Here is a 23,512-nt window from a genome sequence, read left to right as displayed (position 1 = left end):
GTATTGGGACAGTGACACATTTTTTATTATGTTGGCTCTGTACTCCAGCACTTTGGATTTCAAATGATATAATGACTGGGGTTAACTTCTTGGCGCTACCCATCCCTTTCATAGGATCATTTTCGTCAGCAACCGTTGAATAGCATAGCGCATAGAGAGCGCAGAGCATAGCGCAGTCAAATAATATTACAAAAAAATATTCATGAAATCACAAGTGCAATATTGCAAAACACAGCTTAGCCTTTTGTTAATCCACCTGCCGTCTCAGATTTTTAAATTATGCTTTACACAAACGCTTGGATTGCTTTCGCTGTAAGTTTATTGATAGCCTAGCATAGCATTATGTACACTTAGCATCAGGAAGCTTGGTCACGAAAATCAGAAAAGCAATCAAATGAACCGTTTAACTTTTGATCTTCAGATGTTTTCACTCACGAGACTCCCAGTTACACAACAAATGTTCCTTTTGTTCCATAAAGATGATTTTTATACCCAAAATACCGCCGTTTATTTGTCGCGTTATGTTCAGAAATCCACAGGAAAGAGCGGTCACGACAACGCAGATGGAAATTCCAAATAGTCTTCATAATGGCCACAGAAACATGTCAAACGTTTTTATAATCATTCCTCAGGTAGTTTTTAAAATATATATTCGATAATATATCAACCGAGTGTGTAGGTTTTTCAATAACAGCGGGAGGAACAATGGCGGCTTTACTCTGTAGCGCAAAAACTCACTCTGAGAGCCCCCACCTATCCACTTACGCAATGTGATCTTTCACGCTCATTTTTCAAAATAAAAGCCTGAAACTATGTCTAAAGACTGTTGACACCGTAGGGAAGCCAGAGAAAAAGGAATCTGGTTGATATCCCTTTAAATGGAGGATAGGCATGCATAAGAACAGAAGGGTTTCAAAATAAGAGGCACTTCCTGATTGGACTTTCCGCAGGGTTTCGCCTGCAATATCAGTTCTGTTATACTCACAGACAATATTTTGACAGGTTTGGAAACTTTAGAGTGTTTTCTATTCTAATCTGTCAATTATATGCATATTCTAGCATCTGGTCCTGAGAAATAGGCCGCTTACTTTGGGAACGTTATTTTTCCAAACATAAAAATAGTGCCCCCTAGCTTCAAGAAGTTAAAGTGCAGACTGCCAGCTTTAATTTGAGGGTATTTTCGTCCATATTGGGTGAACCGTTTAGAAATTACAGCACTTTTGTACAGGGGGCCAAAAGTATTGGGACCAAATTCAGCTATGTGTATTAAAGTAGTCAAAAGTTTATTATTTGGTCCCATATTCATAGCATGCAATGATTTACATCAAGCTTGTGACTCCTACAGACTTGCTGGATGCATTTGCTGTTTGTTTTTGGTTGTGTTTCAGATTGTTTTGTGCCCAATAGAAATGAATGGTAAATAATGGATTTTGTCATTTTGGAGTCACTTTTATTGTAAATAAGACTATGATGTTTCTAAACACGTCTTCATTAGTGTGGAGGCTACCATGATTACAGATAGTCCAGAATGATACCCTCAAATGAAAGTTGACAGTCTGCACTTTAACCTCGTAGTCATTGTATAATTTCAAATCCAAAGTGCTGGAGTACAAAGCCAACACAACAAAATACTTTTGGAGCTCACTGTAAATCTGTTTTAAATGAATTGGGGAATTTGAGATTGTTTGTCTTCACCAAGGTTAAGCTATTTGAAATATGCAGCAGATTGACGGTAGAGCTAAGGCTACCAAGTTATAGAGTTCCCTATAAATAAAAGGTATGATACAAGTTAAATATTCACCAATGATGTATTCCACAGGCGTCATGTTTTTCTTCCATGTCTTAATTGGCAAAGAAAAATAGCAGCAACAGTTCAATAAGTCTCATTACAGCTTTTGTGTTGGTTATTCTTCGACTTGTGTTTTCTAAATCAATATGTTCACACTCAAGTATTTATTTCCCGGCGTATAACAGCAAGCTGTTGTGTTTTAATGTTTACATGGATTACCATAATCTGTTTGCCTGTGAAATTAGCTACTAAACAGCCCCTATGAACACTAGAAGAATAAAGCTCCACTGGAAGAGAACCTAGCTCAGGGGATTCTAGAGCAGAGCATTCTTGGCACATGTTCTCTGGCACTGAAATGAAGCTGTGATAACAGTTCTGTGTACGCTACTGACTGAAGAGCCGTTTACCGCTCGTCTTTTAGTCAGGCCGGGGTTCGGTTGGGGCCTTTTGTGGTTTTTATTTGTTGTGTAATCAATTATGATTTGAACTCATTTTTAAGTCACATTCAATACTTTTTAAGGCCTTTGTGGTAACTAATTTGGAATGCTTTCTTTGCGCCAACTTCACATCTTGGTTTGTCTGTATATTCCCCGTAGCCACATGTTTGACCCTCATTCATGCATTATGGACTTGCACTCTAAAGACTACTGCATGGGGTGGGCTTCTCCTCTCAAATGCTATCTCTCACCCTCTCTCCCTCCCTGTGCCTGGCAGGCAGCTAGGCAGTATACTGGCCCTCCACCCAACAGTCTCTCTTCATTTGAATGTTTTCGCTTGGCTCGATGGTGTGCACCCATTCCAGCTTGTTTTATGTCATGCTGCTCCCTTTGGAGTTTTTTCCAGATGTCTCAAACTATTTCCTCTGAGGCGCTCGCCGCTGTTTTTGGCCCTCCAGAATCTGGGCATCTTCGCCGCGGCCTGACATTAAACATGAACGCTCTCTCACTGAGGCGGTGTCAATTTGTGCCGTATTTTTCTTTGTGGTAGGAGAGATGTCTGGCGTTCTTGTGTACATGACCCAGCCCCCCTCGCCCCCTTCTGTAAGGTTTTCACTAATCGCTGCTGTTGAATTATACATCCAAGTGAATTGCTAACTAAGATGCCCCAACTGCTTGATGCTATGGACATTATTTAGATCATTTTGTATCAGAACATAGTGTACTGTGCTGGTACTAGCTTAATTACCGTAAAGCGTCTTTCAAGGTTTTAGATGCTTTGAGGTTTCATCATTTGACATTGGCAAAGTTCTGCTTTTCGCTTTCTCTAGTAGTACAGAGTTTTAAGTTCTAGAATACGGTGCACAATAATTATGAATGTTTTTTTCAATAACAATCATTTCAAATGCGGAAATATGATACTTTTGTTCTAAAGTGTCTCTGTTGTAGTTGCCTATGATAATCAGCGTTCAAACATCTTGGTGAACCCGTTTGTATCGTTTCATGTTTGCATTCTCTGATTTGTGTCCAGTACAGCGCTACTGGTCAAGCTTTGCGGCTGTCAAAAAGGAGCCCTGTCTTTCTGACAGGCTGAGAACGTCTGATGACCGTTATGCAAAGACACTGATTGTACTGGCATTTTTCTATCCATATCAATGTCTTGCATCTCCAAAGCTCTGCTGGGCCTTGACTACAGTGTGGGTAGAGGTGCATGCTCTGGACGATTTTATTTAGGGACGATTTTTCAAATTTTCATAGCAATTGATAATCATCATTTTTGGACGCAGAGTATGGCAATATTTAGACTTAGGGTTGCCACCCGTTCAATAAAATACGTAACGGTTCTGTATTTCACTGAAAGAATAAACGTTTTGTTTTTCGAAATGATAATTTCCACATTTGACCATATTAATGACTTAAGGCTCGTATTTCTGTGTGTTTATTATATTATAATTAAGTCTATGATTTTATATTTGATAGAGCAGTCTGACTGAGCGGTGGTAGGCAGCAGCAGGCTCAAGCATTCATTCAAACCACACTGTCCTCTGTTTTCCAGCAGCTTTTCGCAATGCTTGAAGCACAGCTCTGTTTATGTCATCAAGCCTATCAATGCCTGAGATTAGGCTGGCAATACTATAGTGCCTATAAGAACATCCAATAGTCAAAGGTATATGAAATACAAATAGTATAGAGAGAGAGTCCAATAATAACTACAACCTAAAACTTCTTAACTGGGAATATTGAAGACTCACGTTAAAAGGAATCACCAGCTTTCATATGTTCTGAGCACGGAACTTAATGTTTAGCTTTTTCACATGGCACACATGGCACATAATTGCACTTCTCCAACACTTTTTGCATTATTTAAACCAAATTGAACGCATTTCATTATTTATTTGAGACTAAATTGATTTTATTTATGTATTAAGTTAAAATAAGTGTTCATTGTTCATTCAGTATTACAAATATATATGTAGAAATCGTCCGATTAATCGGTATCGGCTTTTTTGGTCCTCCAATCTGCGTTGAAAGGTCATAATCGGTCCACCTCTAGTGTGGCGGGGAGAACCTTCACGGCTCCTTGCATGGTACAGAAAACAGCATGTCAGAGTAGATCTGTGATTTAGTACCCATGATTTATTACAAAGATGTCTCTCCATTAATATCAACTAACATTGTTTAAAATGCTTGCATGTGCTTTGATTATTTGAATTCTGCCTGTTCTTTACGTATGGTTTTGCCTAAATCTGTCCATCCATCAGTCTTTTTTTATTTTTTTAACTGTGTACCATCTGACTTTCATGTAACGGATGTTAGTGCATGACATCACTTACATTCTGTAAAATGTTTTAACACCACTGAACAAAAAAACTGAATAATAAATTCCACAAAATAAAACAGCTGTTTTATTGGTGAAATAGAGAAGAGGGTTTTCCATCCGTTCATTGGAAAACAACAGTGATTTGGCGACATGCTCACCAGACACGTAAAAGGTCTACAGAGGTTAAATGTTAATCAGTGATGAGAGAAACGGCCGCATTAGCACAACAATTTGCCAGGGAGAAGAATTCGGACTTTGCTAATCAGCTTTACGTAATCAAGTCTGTGCATTTGCATGATAATTCCCCAATTATTTAGAAAGCTGCTAATCAAAACCCAAAAGTGGAATTCAGTCCCTTTGGAATTTTCCCTGATTCCATTTGGCTCTCCTTCCTCCTCCCTGCTTAGTCAGCAACTTCTACTCAGCTTGCACTCTCTCTTATGCACCTGAATACACTTACACAAACACACACACACACACACACACACACACACACACACACACACACACACACACACACACACACACACACACACACACACACACAGAGTTTTATCCATAGAGATACAATATAATACTATTGAATATACTACTGTTCCAGTTCATTCTGTGGTTTCATCTGTTTTGTCAGTCAATAGTGATAGTCTTATCTTGACTTATTTACTGTAAGGACGTTATCATACTGTACGTGTCAAAGTAATTGGCCAGTCTGATTTGTGACTGTATAACTGCCTGAGCCCTGCTCAAGGCTTCTGATTACAAAAGACCAGGGATTAACTTGCTCTGTTCCAGGCAGGGGTTTTAATCAGATTTTTTTTTCCTCCACTGGCTTTTAAGACATTTGTTTTTGTTTTCTTTGTATTTGATCATGCTTTGTGTGGTTTTCTGTGTTTTTCATCCATCCTTCATCCTTTTTCATAATCCTCCACCCGTCTCTATGGACATGGTGTGTGTGGGACCCAGACTGCTGTGTCCACTGCATCCTGGCCTGTCTGTTCTGTGAGTTCCTGACCCTGTGCAACATGGTGGTGGCCCAGGCTAGCTGTGGCACCTGCACCTCGGAGGCCTGCTGCTGCTGCTGCTGCGCTGAGGACATGGGAGATGACTGCAACTGCCCCTGCGACGACATGGACTGTGGCATCATGGACGCCTGCTGTGAGTCCTCCGACTGCCTGGAGATCTGCATGGAGTGCTGCGGCATCTGCTTCCCCACATAGGAAGGACCATGATGGCGATGGGATTGGGAATGTTGGCCGTAGTGCTACTGCTACCTGTACTTTACGCTCCAGCAGGGAGGGAGGGAGGGAGGGAGAGGAAAAGTGTGTGTGTGTGGGCTAATTAGGTGTGTGCGTTTAGCATATGTGTGTGTGTACAAGTGCGTGCCTTCGATTTAAGCCCACACAGAGAGATCTATTAATCTACACTGGGCCTCTCTGCCAACATGGCCAAGCAGGGGCCAAAAATAGTTTTATAAATGCTTTTTGTTACGTACCACAAGTATAAACATGCTATATGAACTTTTTTTTTATTTACCAAAGTGTGTGTTTAATTTTGACCAATATGTTAATCAGCTCTTTAAAAAATATTACCTTAGATGCCTTATTGGATAGGAAGATCATCTCTATCATTTCAGGAATACTGTCCGACTGACATCTTTGCCTTGAAAGTTTTCTTCTTTTTTCACTACCAAAATGTAAATTCCTGACACTAAACCAAAGGAATACATGTTCTACCTTGATATTTAGCAGCCTTTTAGTGTGTTTAGTCAGTACTGTATGACACTGTAATAACTTTGTTTTTGGGATGTGTTTTTCTTACTCATATTAATACACCTTCAATTAGAGGTATAAGAACTACGAGACACACATTCGTGAACAATGTGTAACAGAACAGCCGTAGTTATAGTCCATATCTACTGTAGTTTGCAAAACGATACGTATTGAAAAGCTCCATGTAAAGAAATATTGGAAAGCTTCATGTAAAGAAAGTTTGAAGATCAGCACTAAATCGGGTAGATTAGTGTATACCTTTTCTGTTAATGTATTTAATCCAGATATCAGTTTTTGTTCTGTAACATTTCAACTATGTAAATAATGTACGTGCTTTGTAGGGCACGTTTTAGTTGTCTTTTGGATTCAAGTGTGCTTGAGTTACTTACAAAACTGCACAAATGGAGCTCTATTATGTATAACCAATGCTAATCTCGGACACCCACAACTAAAATCTCTGCTTGTCTTCGCATCCCAGAGTCTTTTGGAAGATGTTACGAAACCATTTCTGTTACGTAGTCTGTCCACGAGAGACTTCTGCTAATATCTACCTGTATCAACAAATCTCTTTTGAGAAGGATTGATGGATGACAGGCAGGGTTAACCATAGGGTTAACATGGAGTTCAAGGACATCTGGGTTGTCAGGCTTTGGAGTATGCTGCCATTGCTGTTATTAGATCAGAGGAGATTTTGATTTAGGCCTACCGTCAGCAGTTCACTCCAGATATGAGTAGTAGTATTCTTGTCTGATTGTTGGCCTGATATAACTAATGATTAATGCACATTTGAGTTATACTGTAGCGTGTGCCCTCACGCAATGTTAAAGCCATATTGTTGGAAATAATGGTTTTAGTATATCCTGAAGACCCTCACCATGGTTTTCACCTGTCAGTCTTTCAAGCCGTGAATTTACTGGATATACATTGGAAATACTGGCTTCCTGGAATATACAAGGGATGAGACATTTTTACGACTGGTGAATTGCGCAACATTTTATCATTGTCATAACATTTTGTTCCCTACAATCATTGTTTTATATTGTTGTCAATCAATTATTTGCTCAGTCTTACACTCCACTTTGATTACATACTGTACGGTACGACTGTTAGTTCTGTGATGTTATTTAGCATGTATTTGGGATACTGCCTCAGTATTACTTGTTCAAATGCACTCTTTAGTAACAGAAAGTGATAAGGAATTAAAACATGGCTGACCCTGTTTGCCATAAGCGGCTTTTGGATTACAAGTGAATGACTCGCAACACAATAAGGAAATATTCTGGACTGTCAGATTCAGAGAAGAGAATCCTAAACTAATGAACAACATTTTTTTTTCAGCAGATTTTTTTTTCTTCTTCTTCTGTGTATCAAGTTGAGTTTGGTGAATCACTTTCTCAGTTTCAAAGATTTGCTTTGATGTTGTTTTAGTGATACTTAACACAGGGACTCATTAGTGTGTTGCTTTTCTAAATGGCAAAGTTCCTTCACTTCACACCATCAAAGATAATGTGCTGTCAGATCTTAGGCTTGCTTCTCTAATGGTGGATTGTCACTATGTTTAAAGGAGTTGGAAGGACACCGCAGCAGATAGTGTTCAGTCGCACTCTGTATGAAACTAAGCCGCAGACCTCTTAACATTCGTATGATTAACTAACACGGTCTTTCTCTGGATATTTTCTTCTGGCTATACAGGCCTATGAACAGGAACAACACTATAGATAATGTGAAGACATAGTATTTACATGTATTTATCTTTTTTTCCCTCTAACTGTAGTATGTTTTTATATTCTGTCCACTAGTTGTGTATATGATATACTGTACCGTCTTTACCTTTTCCATCTTCTAGAATACCTCTTTTCACTGCATTTAGCATACAACAGTTTGTAGGTTGTTGTACATTAATTCAGAATCATGTCTGAAATAATAAAACATATAAAAATAAGTATGAACATTGTAAATTTGACTTTTAATCGCTTGTCTTCAGATTTGCTTTGAGCCATTTTGTAACAATTCCTGGCATGGAAGCAGATCCCTTGGCACTTTAGCCAACTGTTTTGTCCCTCCTTTTCATGCCATACATAGCATTGGCATGAGATTAACAGGATGAACACATGGCTACAGCACAAAACGATCTGCTCGTAAACTACCAGTATGTTATACATACAGTGCATTTAGAAAGTATTCAGACACCTTCACGTTTTAACATTTTGTTACTTTATAGCCTTATTCTAAAATTGATTAAATGTTGTTCCTCATAATGACAAAGCGAAAACAGGTTTTAGAATTTTTTGCAAATGTATTAAAAATACAAAACACCTTATTTACGTACGTATTCAGACCCTTTCCTATGAGACTTTCAATTGAGCTCAGGTGCATCCTGTTTCCATTATCCTTGATGTTTCTACAACTTGATTAGAGTTCACCTATGGTCAATTGATTGGACATGATTTGGAAAGGCACACACCAGTCTATATAAGGTCCCACAGTTTACAGTGCATGTCAGAGCAAAAACCAAGCCATGAGGTCGAAGGCATTGTCCGTAAAGCTCCGAGACAGGATTGTGTTGTCACAGAAATGTATGCAGAATTGAAGGTCCCCAAGACTACATTGACCTCCATTATTAAATGAAAGGACTTTGGAGCCACCAAGACGACTGACCGCCCGGCCAAACTGAGCAATTGGGGGAGAAGGCCCTTGGTCAGGGAGGTGACCAAGAACCCGATGGTCACTGACAGAGCTACAGAGTTCCTGTCAGTGGGTGAACCTTTCAGAAGGACAACCATATCTGCAGAATTCCACCAAGCAGGCCTTTATGGTAGAGTGGCCAGAAGGAAGCCTCACTAAAAGGCACATGACAGCCTGCTTGGAGTTTGCCAAAAGGCACCTAAAGGACTCACGGACCATGAGAAACAAGATTCTCTGGTCTGATGAAACCAAGATTGAGCTCTTTGGCCTGAATGCCAAGTGTCACATCTGGAGGAAACCTGGCACCATCCTTAAGGTGAAGCATGGTGGTGGCAGCATCATGCTGTGGGGATGTTTTTCAGCAGCAGGGACTGGGAGACTAGTCAGGATCAAGGCAAAGATGAACAGAGCAATCCTTGATGAAAACCTGCTTCAGATCGCTCAGGACCTCAGACTGGGGCGACGGTTCACCTTCCAACAGGACAACGATTCTAAGCACACAGCCAAGACAAGTCTCTGAATGTCCTTGAAGTGGCCGAGCCAAAGCCCAGACTTGAACCAATTGAACATCTCTACAGAGACCTGAAAATAGCTGTGCAGCGACGCTCCCCATCCAACCTGACAGAGCTTGAGAGGATCTGTAGAGATGAATGGGGAAATCCCCTAATAAAGGTGTACCAGCTAGTAGCGTCATACCCAAGAAGACTCGAAGCTGTAATCGCTGCCAAAGGTGCTTCAAGAAAGTACTGAGTAAAGGGTCGGAATACATATTTAAATGTGGTGTTTCATTTTTAAAATACATTTGCATTAAAAAAACGTCAATTTTGTGGTATTGGGTGTAGATTGAGGAAAAATACAATTTAATCCATTTTAGAATAAGGCTGTAACAAAATGTGGAAAAAGTCAAGAGGTCTGAATACTTTCCGAATGTACTGTATGGCATATGTACATCCTTATTTGGTGGGCAGCAGTCAATGTGTGGTGGTCTCTTTGTGTGTGTTCTCTTTGACCAACTCTATTAGCTTGTGTACTGTAATTGTACTGTCTGCTTTCCAAAATAGTTATGAATTGGCAGGTATTATAATCCCTCAAATTGCATATTATAATATTTTTTTATCAATGTATAGTGTAACAATGACACCGGTGTGTAATGTGGGGGGTCAGTAGTATGACTACAGCACAGGTTCTCTGGTCAATGATACACTGCCTGTTACGTTACCGTCCTCTTTCATCTTCACCACAATTCATCACTCATAGACAATGGGTCGTCTATGTAGTACGGCTCAGTGTGGTTCCCCTCTGCTCTACTCTCCATTAGAGAGCCTCTCACGTAGACGCAGCGGAGGAACATGGAAACACGGCCACCAACACTCGGCGAGGTCAGCAGGGACCATGGAGAGCAATGCCCTGACCTTTGACTGACACAACCTCCTGTTAACCTCTCAATTAACCCCTGCGCCTAGCCCACCTGGCGATTGGGTGATGAGGGCAGGCGAACCTGCTGCAAGCTAACAGAGATAGGGAGGATCCTTCCCGTTTGTCATTTTCTGCCTGGATACACACTGCCCAGGAAATTACCATCTTATTTCACTAATGCATTGTAAAATATTGTCCCCGGCCCCCGAAACGCCTTTCCTTTCTCTATAATCACATAGGAGTTCTTTCTTTCACTCTTTTTTTCCTCTCTCTTTTTTGAGAGGAAAATATGTGAAAACCCCAGGTGTGTAAGTGTGCGATGACCTTTTCACAAAGTCACCCACCTTTCCCATCCTTTTAATCAGTCCCCCTCTGTTCCTGGCTGTGCGAGTGCCTGTAATGTCACAATTAAGACACATCCATTGTTTCTGTTTTCGGTCTTGAAATTTGGTGCTTCTTGGACCTGGGGTCATCTCTCAATATTAAATAAAAGTGCCTTACCACCCCTCCTTTCTCTTCCTCTCACTAGCGCTGTCTCCTTTCTCTCTTCTTTCTGGGTGGGATGGAATTGTCACTCAGAAAATGAATGTCTGCTGCCCTTAGCCATGAGAACAAATTTATACTGTCACTTTTTATTGCATAAAGGGATGGGGCTTTTAATGGTGTTTAGTTGCCTCATTTTCACATTAGAGGTAGGCTTCAGTCACATATTGATAAGATTAACCATACTGATAATTATAACTAATACAAGTAATTTGATAGGAACAAGAGGGTGGTTGCATTACATGGCAATTTACCGCATAGGACCGTGTCTTCCAAATGGTCCAGTTATAGTACTCGTCATTATGTTTAGCGTTAGTGTGTTTGTGCTTTTGTACTGCTGTCCTTTCAGCCCGTGCAAATGAAACCTCTTTACCTGGTAATTAGAACAGAGACGCAGCATGTTTGGTAAAAAGACACATCTCATGTTCCATTTCACTTATGAAGCTTGGGTATTATTTTATGCTCTGCCATGGCTAGGAACACCATGCAGCCCAGTGATGCACCTGCTCCGAACATCACATGTGATGATGCATAATGCAAGTAACGTCCTTTCTTCTCAGAGCCTGTGTCAAAGTTTGAAGGACTCCCGCTATTTAGGCTTGTAGCGCGGTATAAAAATAATATGAGGCAGATCTTTCGGAGGGGGTAAGCAAGATGGAGGGGGAAAAGGAATGGAGTTCAAGTCATGTCACTCTAAATTAATCTCCTCAGGTAGTGGCCCCATTAGGGTTCACACACAGGCCCGGTTTACTATGCAAATGGGGTCATTACCTGGAGAAGTTAATTGACTCTGACACAGGGCCAGAATGGTGAAACCACGTGATGTTTATTTGCTTGTTATGAAAATGCTTGAGAATATGGCTTGAGTCTGCACACATGAAAATTATATTGATGAAAATATTGTGGAGAAGTCGTGTTAAAGGGATATTTTAAATGAGAAAATTTGCCGTTTTTTTATTATCATTTTGATGGATGATCATTTATAGAAATGGCTAGATATCTGAACCTTTTATAGATGTATTTTTTAGTAGCGATTTGATGTATGTGCATTTAATGATGTATGAACACTTTTATATTTAACATGAAATATTCCACCATCACCTCACATAGGATATCACACTTTACAAATAAATGTATTATCTTTGACAAAAATGCATTTTTTGCTCTGTTTCTACAAAACAGACACCCAGGAATGAAATGTAAATGGTTCGATTTGTATTTTTTTCCCTTTTGCACAGCAACGTGTCGTTCTACTCATACCCTAAATATTTGAAGATCCCCTTCACTAAAGCTTTGCTGCTGTATGAGGGCATCTCACTGTGCTTAATCTTTCTGTTACCTGGAGGCGCTGAAGACAACATGTAAAGACAGCAAGTGCCATGCGCATACAAAGATCACGAGCTAGGCCCAAAACCTGCCGGAGGAATGGGGAGCAGAGGTTCAAAGTTTCTGCCACTTGACTCTGTGAAGTGGGGACTGACAACACCTGCCTAAGAGATTGATAGGAAGAAATTAAGGAAAGAAAGCAAGGAGGGATGGAAGGAAATAGGGTAGACACAATGAGATGTTTTCAAATAATTTCCGCTTGATTGCACAAAGTGTCCCCCACCCGTTACAGCCTTCTAGCCCCCCACACCACCCTCTGTGAGTTGTATCTGTAAGTAAGCATGCATGTAAATCGACCATTTGTATCAAGACCTGTCAGCTTGTTTCCTTTGTTTGGGGGGTGTTTAAGACTGGGCTTCAGGCCTCTGCACTGCAAGTGAGACATACTAAAGTTGTACACTTTCAACTTTTTTTCCTTTCCAAAAGTAATGGACCGTGGGAGAGGCAAATTGAGAAGGACATGTGGAACAGAACTGCCTGTTTGTTTGCTTGTACACGGTCCTTGAACTATAAATTAGATGTCACCATTGTTACCTGTCATTTACTGATGTGGATGTGTTGTATTTTCTCCCCGGGTCGCTGGTTTGATTTTTTTTTTTTGCTCTTAACATGACTTAAATGAACGGCTCCAACTGGCCTCCAGTCATCTCGTTGGGATTGACAGTTTGTTTGGAACGCTGAGTGCTTGCTTCATTATACTCCGGTTATTTACAACCAGGCAATGCTGCCATGCTTGTCAAAGGTATGTAACTAATGCAGACACTAATATCAGATATGTACAGTGCGGTATCCCTCAGGACAGTTGCCTTGGGCTGTTTCTGTTCTCTATTTTTACAAATGACACCTGTAAAACGTAAATTAAACGCAGTCTCAAATAGCTGCCAGTCCCTTTCTAATAGCCCGGTATTGGCCCACGTTTGAGCTAATAAATTACTTTTAAATAAACGCTGGGTTTAAATGAATTGTTTACGATGTTACCATTATTTGTTACCATGATTTGTTACATTAAATCATTCAGTAATGACAGCAATAATCAGTTTCTCGCCAGTGAGAAACTGCTAGCCATTGGCTGCTAACAGCTGAGAACGGCTAGCTAACTGGCAAGCACAAAAACAGTCAACAATTGGGGAGTACAGACTCCTAGAAATCATCAGATCGCCCTCTAGTGGCGAAAGTAAGAACTTAAATGCACAGTCAAAGATCAGCAGCAGTCAGGTCAGCAGCATACCACCCTGCATCCCACTGCTGGCTTTCCTCTGAAGGTAAGCAGGGTAGTTCCTGGTTGGTACCTGGATGGGAGACCAGGAAGTGGTGTTGGGGGGCCAGTAGGAGGCACTCCTACTGGCCAGTGGGATATTACTCCTAAAATAAAATCCCAATACCCCACGGCAGTGTGATTAGGGACATTGTCCTTTGTAAGGTGCCATCTTTCAGATAGGACGTTCAACGGGTGTCCTGACACTGTGGTCACTAACGATCCCATGGCACTTAACATAAGAGTAGGGATGTTAACCCCAGTGTCCTGGCTAAATTCCCAATCTAGCCCTCATACCATAATGGCCACCTAAGCTTCCAATTGGCTCATTAATCTCCCCCCCTCTCTCTGCTGTAACTATGCCCCAGGTTGTTGCTGTAAATTAATGTGTTCTCAGTCAATTTACCTGGTAAATTAAAACTGCTGGAATTCAACAATGAACTATGCAAATAAGCAACAGCTTTGTGCATTAACGAAATAGATGCCTGGCTTAAATAGAAGCCTGTCTCTAAGCGCCTGTTGTGTTCAGTGATTTAAGCAAATACATGTCTTGGCTATTAATGGAAGTTTTACAGTATGGATGCTGCTGATTGCACACTCTACACATCAGCACCTACAGCAAGTGAATTCATTGAGACTTTTAGCAAGGAGTTACAGTCAGTGTCCGAATGGGTAATTAACAATAAACTGGTCTTAAATACATTTAAAACCAAAAGCATTGTATTTGGTTCAATGTATTCTCTTAGAGCTAAACCTCACCTGGAGGTTTGAGTAAAGGGTGTGACCATTGAACAAGTTGAAGAAGCTGAACTTTCTTTTTACAAATGTGTAATTAAATATATACTTTGGCAAACTCCAAGCGGGCTGTCATGTGCCTTTTACTGAGGAGTGGCTTCCATCTGGCCACTCAACCATAAAGGCCTGATTGGTAGAGTGCTACAGAGATGGTTGTCTTTCTGGAAGGTTCTCCCATCTCCACAGAGGACTTCTAGAGCTCTCTCAGAGCCTTTGGGTTCTTGGTCACCTCCCTTAGTCTCTTCTCCCCCGATTGCTCAGTTTGGCTCTAGGAAGAGTCTTGGTGGTTCCAAACTTCTTCAATTTAAGAATGATGGAGGCCACTGTGTTCTTGGGGACCTTCAATGCAGCAGACATTTTTTGGTACCTTCCACAGATCTGTGCCTCGAAACAATCCTGTCTCTGAGATCTACAGACAATTCCTTCAACCTCATGGCTTGTTTTTTTGTTCTGACATGCACTGTCAACTGTGGGCACCTTAATATAGACAGGTGTGTGCCTTTCCAAATCATGTCCAATCAATTGAATTTACCACAGGTGACTCCAAGTTGTGTAGACATCTCAAGGATGATCAATGTAAGTCTCATAGCAAAGGGTCTGAATACTTATGACTAAGGTATTTCTGGTTTTGCTTTGTCATTATGCTGTATTGTGTGTAGATTGCTGATGATTTTTATTTATTTTTAATCCGGGGGATTCCAGGAGAACGCTACCTGCCCCAATGCATAGTGGCAACTGTAAAGTTTGGTGGATGAGGAATAATGGTCTGGGGCTGTTTTTCGTGGTTCGGGCTAGGCACCTTAGTTCCAGTGAAGGGAAATTTAACGCTACAGCATACAATGACATTCTAGACGATTCTGTGCTTCCAACTTTGTGGCAACAGGGGAAGGCCCTTTCTTGTTTCATGACAATGCCCTCGTGTACAAAGCGAGGTCCATACAAAAATGGTTTGTCAAGAGAGGTGTGGAAGAAGTTGACTGGCCTGCACAGATCCCTGACTTCAACCCCATCGAACACCTTTGGGATGGAATTGGAACGCTGACTGCGAGCAAGGCCTAATCGCCCAACATCAGTCCCCGACCTCACTAATGCTCTTGTGGCTGAATGGAAGCAAGTCCCGGCAGCAATGTTCCAACATCTAGTGGAAAGCCTTCCCAGAAGAGTGGAGGAATGTTATAGCAGCAAAGGATGGACAAAGTCCATATTAATGCCCATGATTTTGGAATGAGATGTCCACATACTTTTGGTCATGTAGTGTATGCATATTGTGTAAAAAAAAAAAAGTTTCTCTTGGTGACCTTCCAATATAGAACTTAATATCTTACAATGTTCTTGTCTGTAACTGTTCTGTACTTTGTCATGTATTTGTATGTTTTATGTGGACCCGAGGAAAAGTAGCTGCTCCATGTGTAGTAGCTAATGGGGAGCCTAATAAACTAAATTAAACACAGACAATGGCTTCTTTTTAAGATTGTTCTTAAAAATACAATCTTCACTTTATTACGTAGCCTATTCAGATCACGCATTACTTTGCTCCCATTTTTATTCAATAGTAAACAGGCAGAATGTAGAAATTATTAAAGGTTCATGTTACTATGTAGATTCTATGAAGAATCTACATAGTAACATGAATGTTAATTATGTCTTCTACCATATATGACTATGCATCAATGCTATCAGGATTTTAGAATCCTGATAGGAGGTGGAACATATTTAATGGTGTGTAAAAACAAAAACTTTTGTGTGTGCTTGCGTAGATACACACCAGGCTGGCGTTACCCCCCCCCGAATAAGCCCAGCGGAGCTACTATACACAGGCTGGTAGTTAAGAGAGCGTAGTTTACCTCCTTCCATGCAGAAAAAAACATGGGCGGATGGATAGAAGGTCTTAATACTACCAGCTCTGTGCTGCTATAGGACTCAAATTTCCGCTTGGAGCAGCCCTCTTCGCATTGAGTTAACATGACTGACAAGTGAAGTCTCATATACACAGAGGAAAGCACACACACACACACAGCAATGTGGCTGCACATTGCATTTATTCACACAGAGATGAATAAATGCCTATTATGGTTTTAGTTGAGATTCATTGTGATAATTGATCAATCTGCGTATACCTATTGAGTCATTTCGTACAGCACTTTTAACAATGCATTTCAAGTCTTTCAGTCTCGCTGTAACAGAGATACCACCTACTGTAGGCACACAGGTAGCATTCTACACCTGAGACTCTTTCTCAACTCACAGATGCATCGCCTTGATGTGTTTGTTTCCTTGTCAACCTCTTAATTGTCTCATCCGAAGTCAACAACTACATCTCTGTTTACATCCTTGTTTACCAACCATTCAGTAACAACCTGTCACTGTTACACACAATGGCTTTGTTGGTGATGGTGAAGTCAGCCCCATAACCTGAAGAAGGAATCTGCAGGTTTCATGCATGTGTAACCTAGGGGAATAATAATATGTGAGATACTTTGCAGGTGTATGTGTATCGAAACACCTGCTGCCTTCACACTTGGGACAGACCTTTTTGTCACAACATACTTGATGAATATATACAGTGTTCTATGGTCCCATTAGTAGTACTGTGTCATAATTATGTTAATCTGAACTCTGTGACCCAGCCTCTTGCTTGATTTTGTCAGTGCTCTGCAAGCGTTAAAACTAGTTTCTGCGTTAAAGATACTTCAAATATTGGTCTTTCATGTCGTCATCTCTTTTTCAATTGTGTATTTTATCATCTGTTAATCAGTACCTCATCTTAAAGTATTCTATATGTTTGCTGTCAAGTCCTTGACCCTTCAAAACTAACCAGTTAGTTTAAAACCTGGTGCATGCTTCTTTTAGACGACAAGCTGCAGCTACGGAGACCGTATTGTGGTGCTGAGAAGGTTTCAGATATGTTCCAGATGATGAAGTGTTGATATCTGCCCTTAAAGAAGATGTGCCCTTAAAGAAGATGTGCCCTGTGGACATTCACACAAATGTGTGTCTGTCTCCCCTTTTTTCCCTCACCCCATCCTTCAAAATTCAAACGCACATAACAAAGAGAAATATTCCTCATGTCTGCCTGGCAAGAATATTCATGATTCGACTTCCAGGTTAAAAATGTATATTCAAATGTGCCTACATTAGAGCATGTGTGGTTGTTAATAAATTAACACGTGGCAGAAATAATTCAGTTTTAGCGTGATGCTCCTCGGCGCAAGCTGTCAGCTGTCGCATTGTTCTGGATTGAACGTGATGCTGAGGCGGCAACACAGTGCAGTGAACTGTGATGTTTTAGTGTACCTAACTCTTAACTCTCAGGGCTCAGTCTTTCTGACAGACACGCACACCCACTGAACTGTGATGTTTTAGTGTACCTTACTGTTAACTCTCTGGGCTCTCTGCCTCAACTCCTGCCTTTTTGCATTAAGAATTGCTTAAGAAGGTATGAGAGTGTAATATTCCCCTTTCTCTGAATGTTCTTATGAATGCTGGTGTCTGGTTACAAACAGCATCCCACAGCCTTGTTTATGCACAAGCTATGTCTTTATGCAAAGCATCTGCAGCTGAGATTTGTTGCCAGTCCAGAGATATGTTTGTGTGTTCCTTAACGTTACAAGCGTAAATTTCAGCAATTCGAAGAGTCAACGCATAGTGAACAGTAAGAGTTGGGTGTTTTTCCCTCATCGGTTGCTGTGGCAGCCACACTAAGCCCCTGATTGTAGGAAGCTTTAACATTTTGACGTGCCAGCATGGTGTGACGCATGGCACTTCTCTTCTACATCTCCTGGCTTTCTCCCATCCCAAAGATTTACATAGTGGAATCCAGGGACTGGCACCGTGTGACAATCTGTTTGTGTAGCTCTAGGTGCAAGATGTGTTAGATGTCAAGTGATTCACTGTAAGTTTTTAATAAGCAGCATTTGTTCAATCTCCTGTTTAAACACTCCTCTTGCCATAGCGACGTATCCTTAAAGACTATGGCCCTATCTTTTAATTAACTCTCTGGCTAATGTGCCACTTAATTGACTAATCAGGAGATTTTGTTTTCTCTAATTTACTTGAAAACTATCTCTGGTTAAGCTTTTTAATATCTGCATGACGGGAACGGATACTTACCGGTGCCTCTCCAAAGGGGAAGGCCTACTGTAGCAGGGGGGGAAACAAAGTACAGTTAATTCCTTATCAAACTCTCTTGGTTCTGACACAGACCGCTAACAAGGCCTAGGTGTGATTCTTGGGCATCTTTTCTTAAATGCCTGTGCAGTTTTTAATAACAAAAGCTTCATGTTCTATGCAGTGCTTGAGATTCTTGATATTGCACTGTTGTAGTGGTTTTGTCAAAATCTGATATACACTACTAAGCCGTTCCTTGTTGGATTGCATTTAAATGTTTTTATTATAGTTTTTGTTTCCTTTTACGATTTAACAACAATGCAATTGAATTACATTTGGCATTAAACAATAACTTGACAGACATGAGTATACAGAGCACCCGGAAAGCACCCAGACTCCCTGCCCATCCACAGCCCCACTCCAAAACGGACCAAATAAAAAAACAACCTAATCCATTCAAGAACAAGGCTGCAATGCAACAAAATGCGGAAAAAGTCAGGGGGCGTGAACACCCCCCAAACGCACCTCGCACACAAAGATAGAAAAGGAAACAAACTTTAAATTTTTCACCCACAATTCCCCCTCCCATAACTATTACAACAAAAGGAAAAATTATTTTTTTTAAATTAAAAAAATCCCTACCCCTACCAGTTATCTACGTATGTCTGTAGTCTATCAGGCCATAGATTGCATTTTTTTCTGAGGTAGAAGTGTATTCTCGGTGGCCGGTAGTGAAACAAAAGGCTAATTCAATAGTAACTTTTTCCAGGGGTGTTGCCAACATTCTCTGAGAACATTACCCGGCAACCTGCGATTCCATTTAACGTTCCAGTGAGGTGTATGTTTTTATTTACTTGATGCATTTTGAAGTGGTAAAAATGTTTTGTCCTGAAAGAACTGTAACATTTTGCTCTGTTTTGATTTCTGAATGTTTTTTGTCCGTTTGAAATATTATGGGGCGGCAGGTAGCCTAGTGGTTAGAGCGTTGGACTAGTAACCGAAAGGTTGCAAGATCAAATCCCCGAGCTGACAAGGTAAAAATCTGTCATTCTGCCCCTGAACAAGGCAGTTAACCCACTGTTCCTAGGCCATCATTGAAAAAAAAAAAATCTTAACTCACTTGCCTAGTTAAATAAAGGTAAAATAAAAATTGTTTACACTTTGTTGATATTCTTCTTCACCTTCTAAAGTGCTTGACATGTTCCCCTTTTATTGACATTTCTACTGTATTATACAGCAGCTGGTAAATATACCAATGACCGATTCCTGCGGACAGCAGGATTGTCGAGAGGCCCGTGAGAGAGCGAGACAGTCTCCTTTTATAGAGGAAATGTAGGTCCGGCTTAGTGTCATGTTGCGGCATGCAAAGGTTGTGATTCAATGGAAAAGTGGCGTCACCGTTGTTTGATAGGATAGCAGAATGGAAAGGCCTGTAAACAGTGACTCATCCTGCTGCTGCTAGCTGGGGAAGGAAGGAAGGAAGATCTCCTGTCTGTGCTGCTGCAGCCTCCAGTCCTCACACAAGAGTACAGGAGAGCAAAGCCAGGCCACACAAAGACAATCAGGACTCTATTTACAAGGCTCCGTCACCCAGGGGATTGAGCTGTCTCTTTCACACACACACACACATTCACATTCACATGAACACACTTTCATACACTGACAGTGGTGTCGTTAGGCCTGGGCTTTCCCGAAGCTTTCCTGGGTCCAGCCCCGAATGTTTTGATGGTCCAATAATTATTATAGTTATATATTTTTTTATTTCAGGTTGATGCAAGCTTCCATACCTGCACATCACTTATGCAATGCAGTATTTACACTGGATGAAAATATAAACGCAGGATTGGTTTCATGAGCGGAAATAAAAGATCCCAGAAATGTTCCATATGCTAATTTCAAAAAAAAAAAATGGCACAAATGTATTTACATCCCTGTTAGTGAGCATTTCTCCTTTGCCAGGATAATTTGTCCGCCTGACAGGTGTGGCATTAAAGATTAAAGAGCATTACACAGTTGCACCTCATGCTGGGGACAATAAAAGGCCATTCTAAAATGTGCAATTTGTCACAACACAATGCCGCAGATGTCTCAAGTTTTGAGGGAGTGTGGAATTTGGCATGCTGACTGCAGGAATGTTCTCCAGAGCTGTTGCCAGAAAATGTTATGGTATTTTGTCTACCATAAGCCGCCTCCAACATTGTTTTAGAGAATTTGTCAATATGTCCAACCAGCCTCGCAACCAATTGCATGCCAACTTTTTGTGCATATGGAACATTTCTGGGATATTTTATTTCACTTCATGAAACATGAGACCAACACTTTACATCTTGCGTTTTATATTTTTGTTATGTGCAAGTACATATAACTACATACAGTGCATACAAAGCGAGATCCATACAGAAATGGTTTGTCGAGATCGATGTGGAAGAACTTGACGAGCCTGAACAGAGCCCTGAACTCAACCCCACCGAACACCTTTGGGATTAATTGGAACATTAACTGCGAGCCAGGCCTGATCGCCCAACATCAGTGCCTGACCTCACTAATGCTCTTGTGGCTGAATGGAAGAAAGTCCCCATAACAATATTCCAACATCTAGTGGAAAGCCTTCCCAGAAAAGTGGAGACTGTCATAGCAACAAAGGGGGACCAACTCCTTATTAATGCCCATCATTTTGAAATGAGATGTTTGACGAGCAGGTTTCCACATACTTTTCGTCATCTAGTGCATGCATAATACTTATTTTCTACATTGTAGAATAGTGGTGAAGACATCAAAACTATGAAATAACACATATGGAATCATGTAGGAACCAAAAAAGTGTTAAACAAATCATAATATATTTTATATTTGTGATTCTTCAAGTAGCCACCCTTTGCCTTGATGACAGCTTTGCACACTCTTGGCATTCTCTCAACCAGCTTCACGAGGTAGTCACCTGGAATGCATTTGAATTAACAGGTGTGCCTTGTGAAAAGTTAATTTGTGGAATTTCTATCCTTCTTATTGCATTTGAGCCAATCAGTTGTGTTGTGACAAGGTAGGGAAGGTATACAGAAGATAGCCCTATTTGGTAGAAGACCAAGTACATATTATGGCAAGAACAGCTCAAATAAGCAAAGAGAAATGACAGTCCGTCATTACTTTATGACATGGTCAGTCAATCCGGAAAATGTCTTCAAGTGCAGTTGTAAAAACCATCAAGCACTATAATTAAACTGGATCTCATGAGGACCGCCACAGGAAAGGAAGACCCAGAGTTACCTAGTTCATTAGAGTCACCAGCCTCTCAAATTGCAGGCCAAATAAATGCTTCACAGAGTTCAAGTAACAGGCACATCTCAAGATCAACTGTTCAGAGTCGACTGCTTGAATCAGGCCCTCATGGTCGTATTGCTGCAAAGAAACCACTACTAAAGGACACCAATAATAAGAAGAGACTTGCTTGGGCCAAGAAACACGAGCAATGGACATTAGGCCAGTGGGAAATTGTCCTTTTGGTCTGATTTTCCAAATTTGAGATTTTTCGGTTCCAACCGCCGTGTCTTTGTGAACACAGAGTAGGTGAGCGGATGATCTCCACATGTGTGGTTCCCACCGTGAAGCATTTTTTTGCTGGCATCTTTGCTGGTGACACTGTCTGTGATTTGTTTAGAATTCAAGGCACACATAACCAGCATTGCTACCAGAGCAATCTGCAGCTATACACCATCCCATCGGGTTTGCGCTTAGTGGGACTATCATTTGTTTTTCAACAGGACAATGACCCAACTCACCTCCAGGCTGCGTAAGGGTTATTTGACCAACAAGTAGAGTGATGGAGTGCTGCATCAGATGACCTGTCCTCCACAATCACCCGACCTCCACAATCACCCGACCTCAACCCAATTGAGATGGTTTGGGATGAGTTGGACTGCAGAGTGAAGGAAAAGCAGCCAACAAGTGCTCAGCATATGTGTGAACTCCTTCAAGACTGCTGGAAAAGCATTCCAGGTTATGCTGGTTGAGAGAATGCCAAGAGTGTGGAGAAAGCTGTCATCATGAAGAATCTAAAATCTAAAATATTTTTTGATTTGTTTGTTAATTTTTTTGGTTACTACATGATTCCATATGTTTTATTTCATAGTTTTGATGGCTTCACTATTATTGTACAATGTAGAAAATATTAAAAATAAAGAAAACCCCTTTGATATATATATATATATATATATAAGGCCATATATGGTCATATATTACTTTTCCATATTGGTAGCACAGAGCAAATATGGATATTCTGAAGAAAGTGAGCAAGTTGACCAGGGAATGAGGTGCAGAGGGCAGAACAGCAGCAGACTTAACCACATGTTTGTGCAGGGTTGGTGGTAGCTTACTAGCTAGCTAGTCTCCCTCAGCATAAGGGCTGGCAAATGCTTATAAGCTAGCATTAGCGGTCAGCATCCATAAGCTATTGGGTCAGTCAGAGGTACTTAACAGTATATTTAATGAAAGGGCAAGCTAAGGATGTTCTTGATAAGTCATGCTGTTTTCCATTCTATAGCCAGAAAGAGAGTGGCCGGCTTTGTGGTTAGATTGTAGGTGAACAATACATTGAAAACACGTTGGCCATTCAAATGTAATCTAAAAGTCTCACATTAGCTGGTAGAACTGACGAAATGAAATGAATCATAGATGCAGGTGAGGTGAATTGGCTATTAAACCAATTGTTTACTTTTACACTGCACAACAATGACAGGACAAGAGAGGAGGGTAAACAAAGACCACAACAGAAGAAGGCTGACGAGAGACCGCAACAGACGACACAAAGTGATGTAGAGTGGCAGTGGAATGGTTTGGGGGGTTTTGGCAATACACTGTAGATGTAAACTCAGCAAAAAAAAGAAACATCCTCTCACTGTCAACTGCCTTTATTTTCAGCATACTTAACGTGTAAATATTTGTATGAACATAAGATTCAACAACTGAGACATAAACTGAACAAGTTCCACAGACATGTGACTAACAGAAATGGAA

At 40.7% G+C, this 23,512-nt stretch overlaps 1 protein-coding gene across 2 annotated transcripts in view; it reads left to right on the top strand.

Moving 5' to 3' along the window:
- Positions 1 to 8,258, top strand: part of LOC112214373 (myoD family inhibitor domain-containing protein) — a 28,231-nt gene extending 19,973 nt beyond the window's left edge. For both annotated transcript variants that reach the window (XM_024373052.2, XM_024373051.2), the window contains one exon: positions 5,510 to 8,258. In XM_024373052.2, coding sequence (XP_024228820.1) covers positions 5,510 to 5,763 — 254 coding nt within the window. In that variant the 3' untranslated portion in view covers positions 5,764 to 8,258. The remainder of the gene's footprint in view (positions 1 to 5,509) is intronic.
- Positions 8,259 to 23,512: the final 15,254 nt, after the last annotated feature.

Source organism: Oncorhynchus tshawytscha, linkage group LG15, assembly GCF_018296145.1.
Source record: "Oncorhynchus tshawytscha isolate Ot180627B linkage group LG15, Otsh_v2.0, whole genome shotgun sequence".
NCBI classification, from domain to species: Eukaryota; Metazoa; Chordata; class Actinopteri; order Salmoniformes; family Salmonidae; genus Oncorhynchus; species Oncorhynchus tshawytscha.
This window is presented reverse-complemented; position numbering and strand designations above follow the sequence as displayed.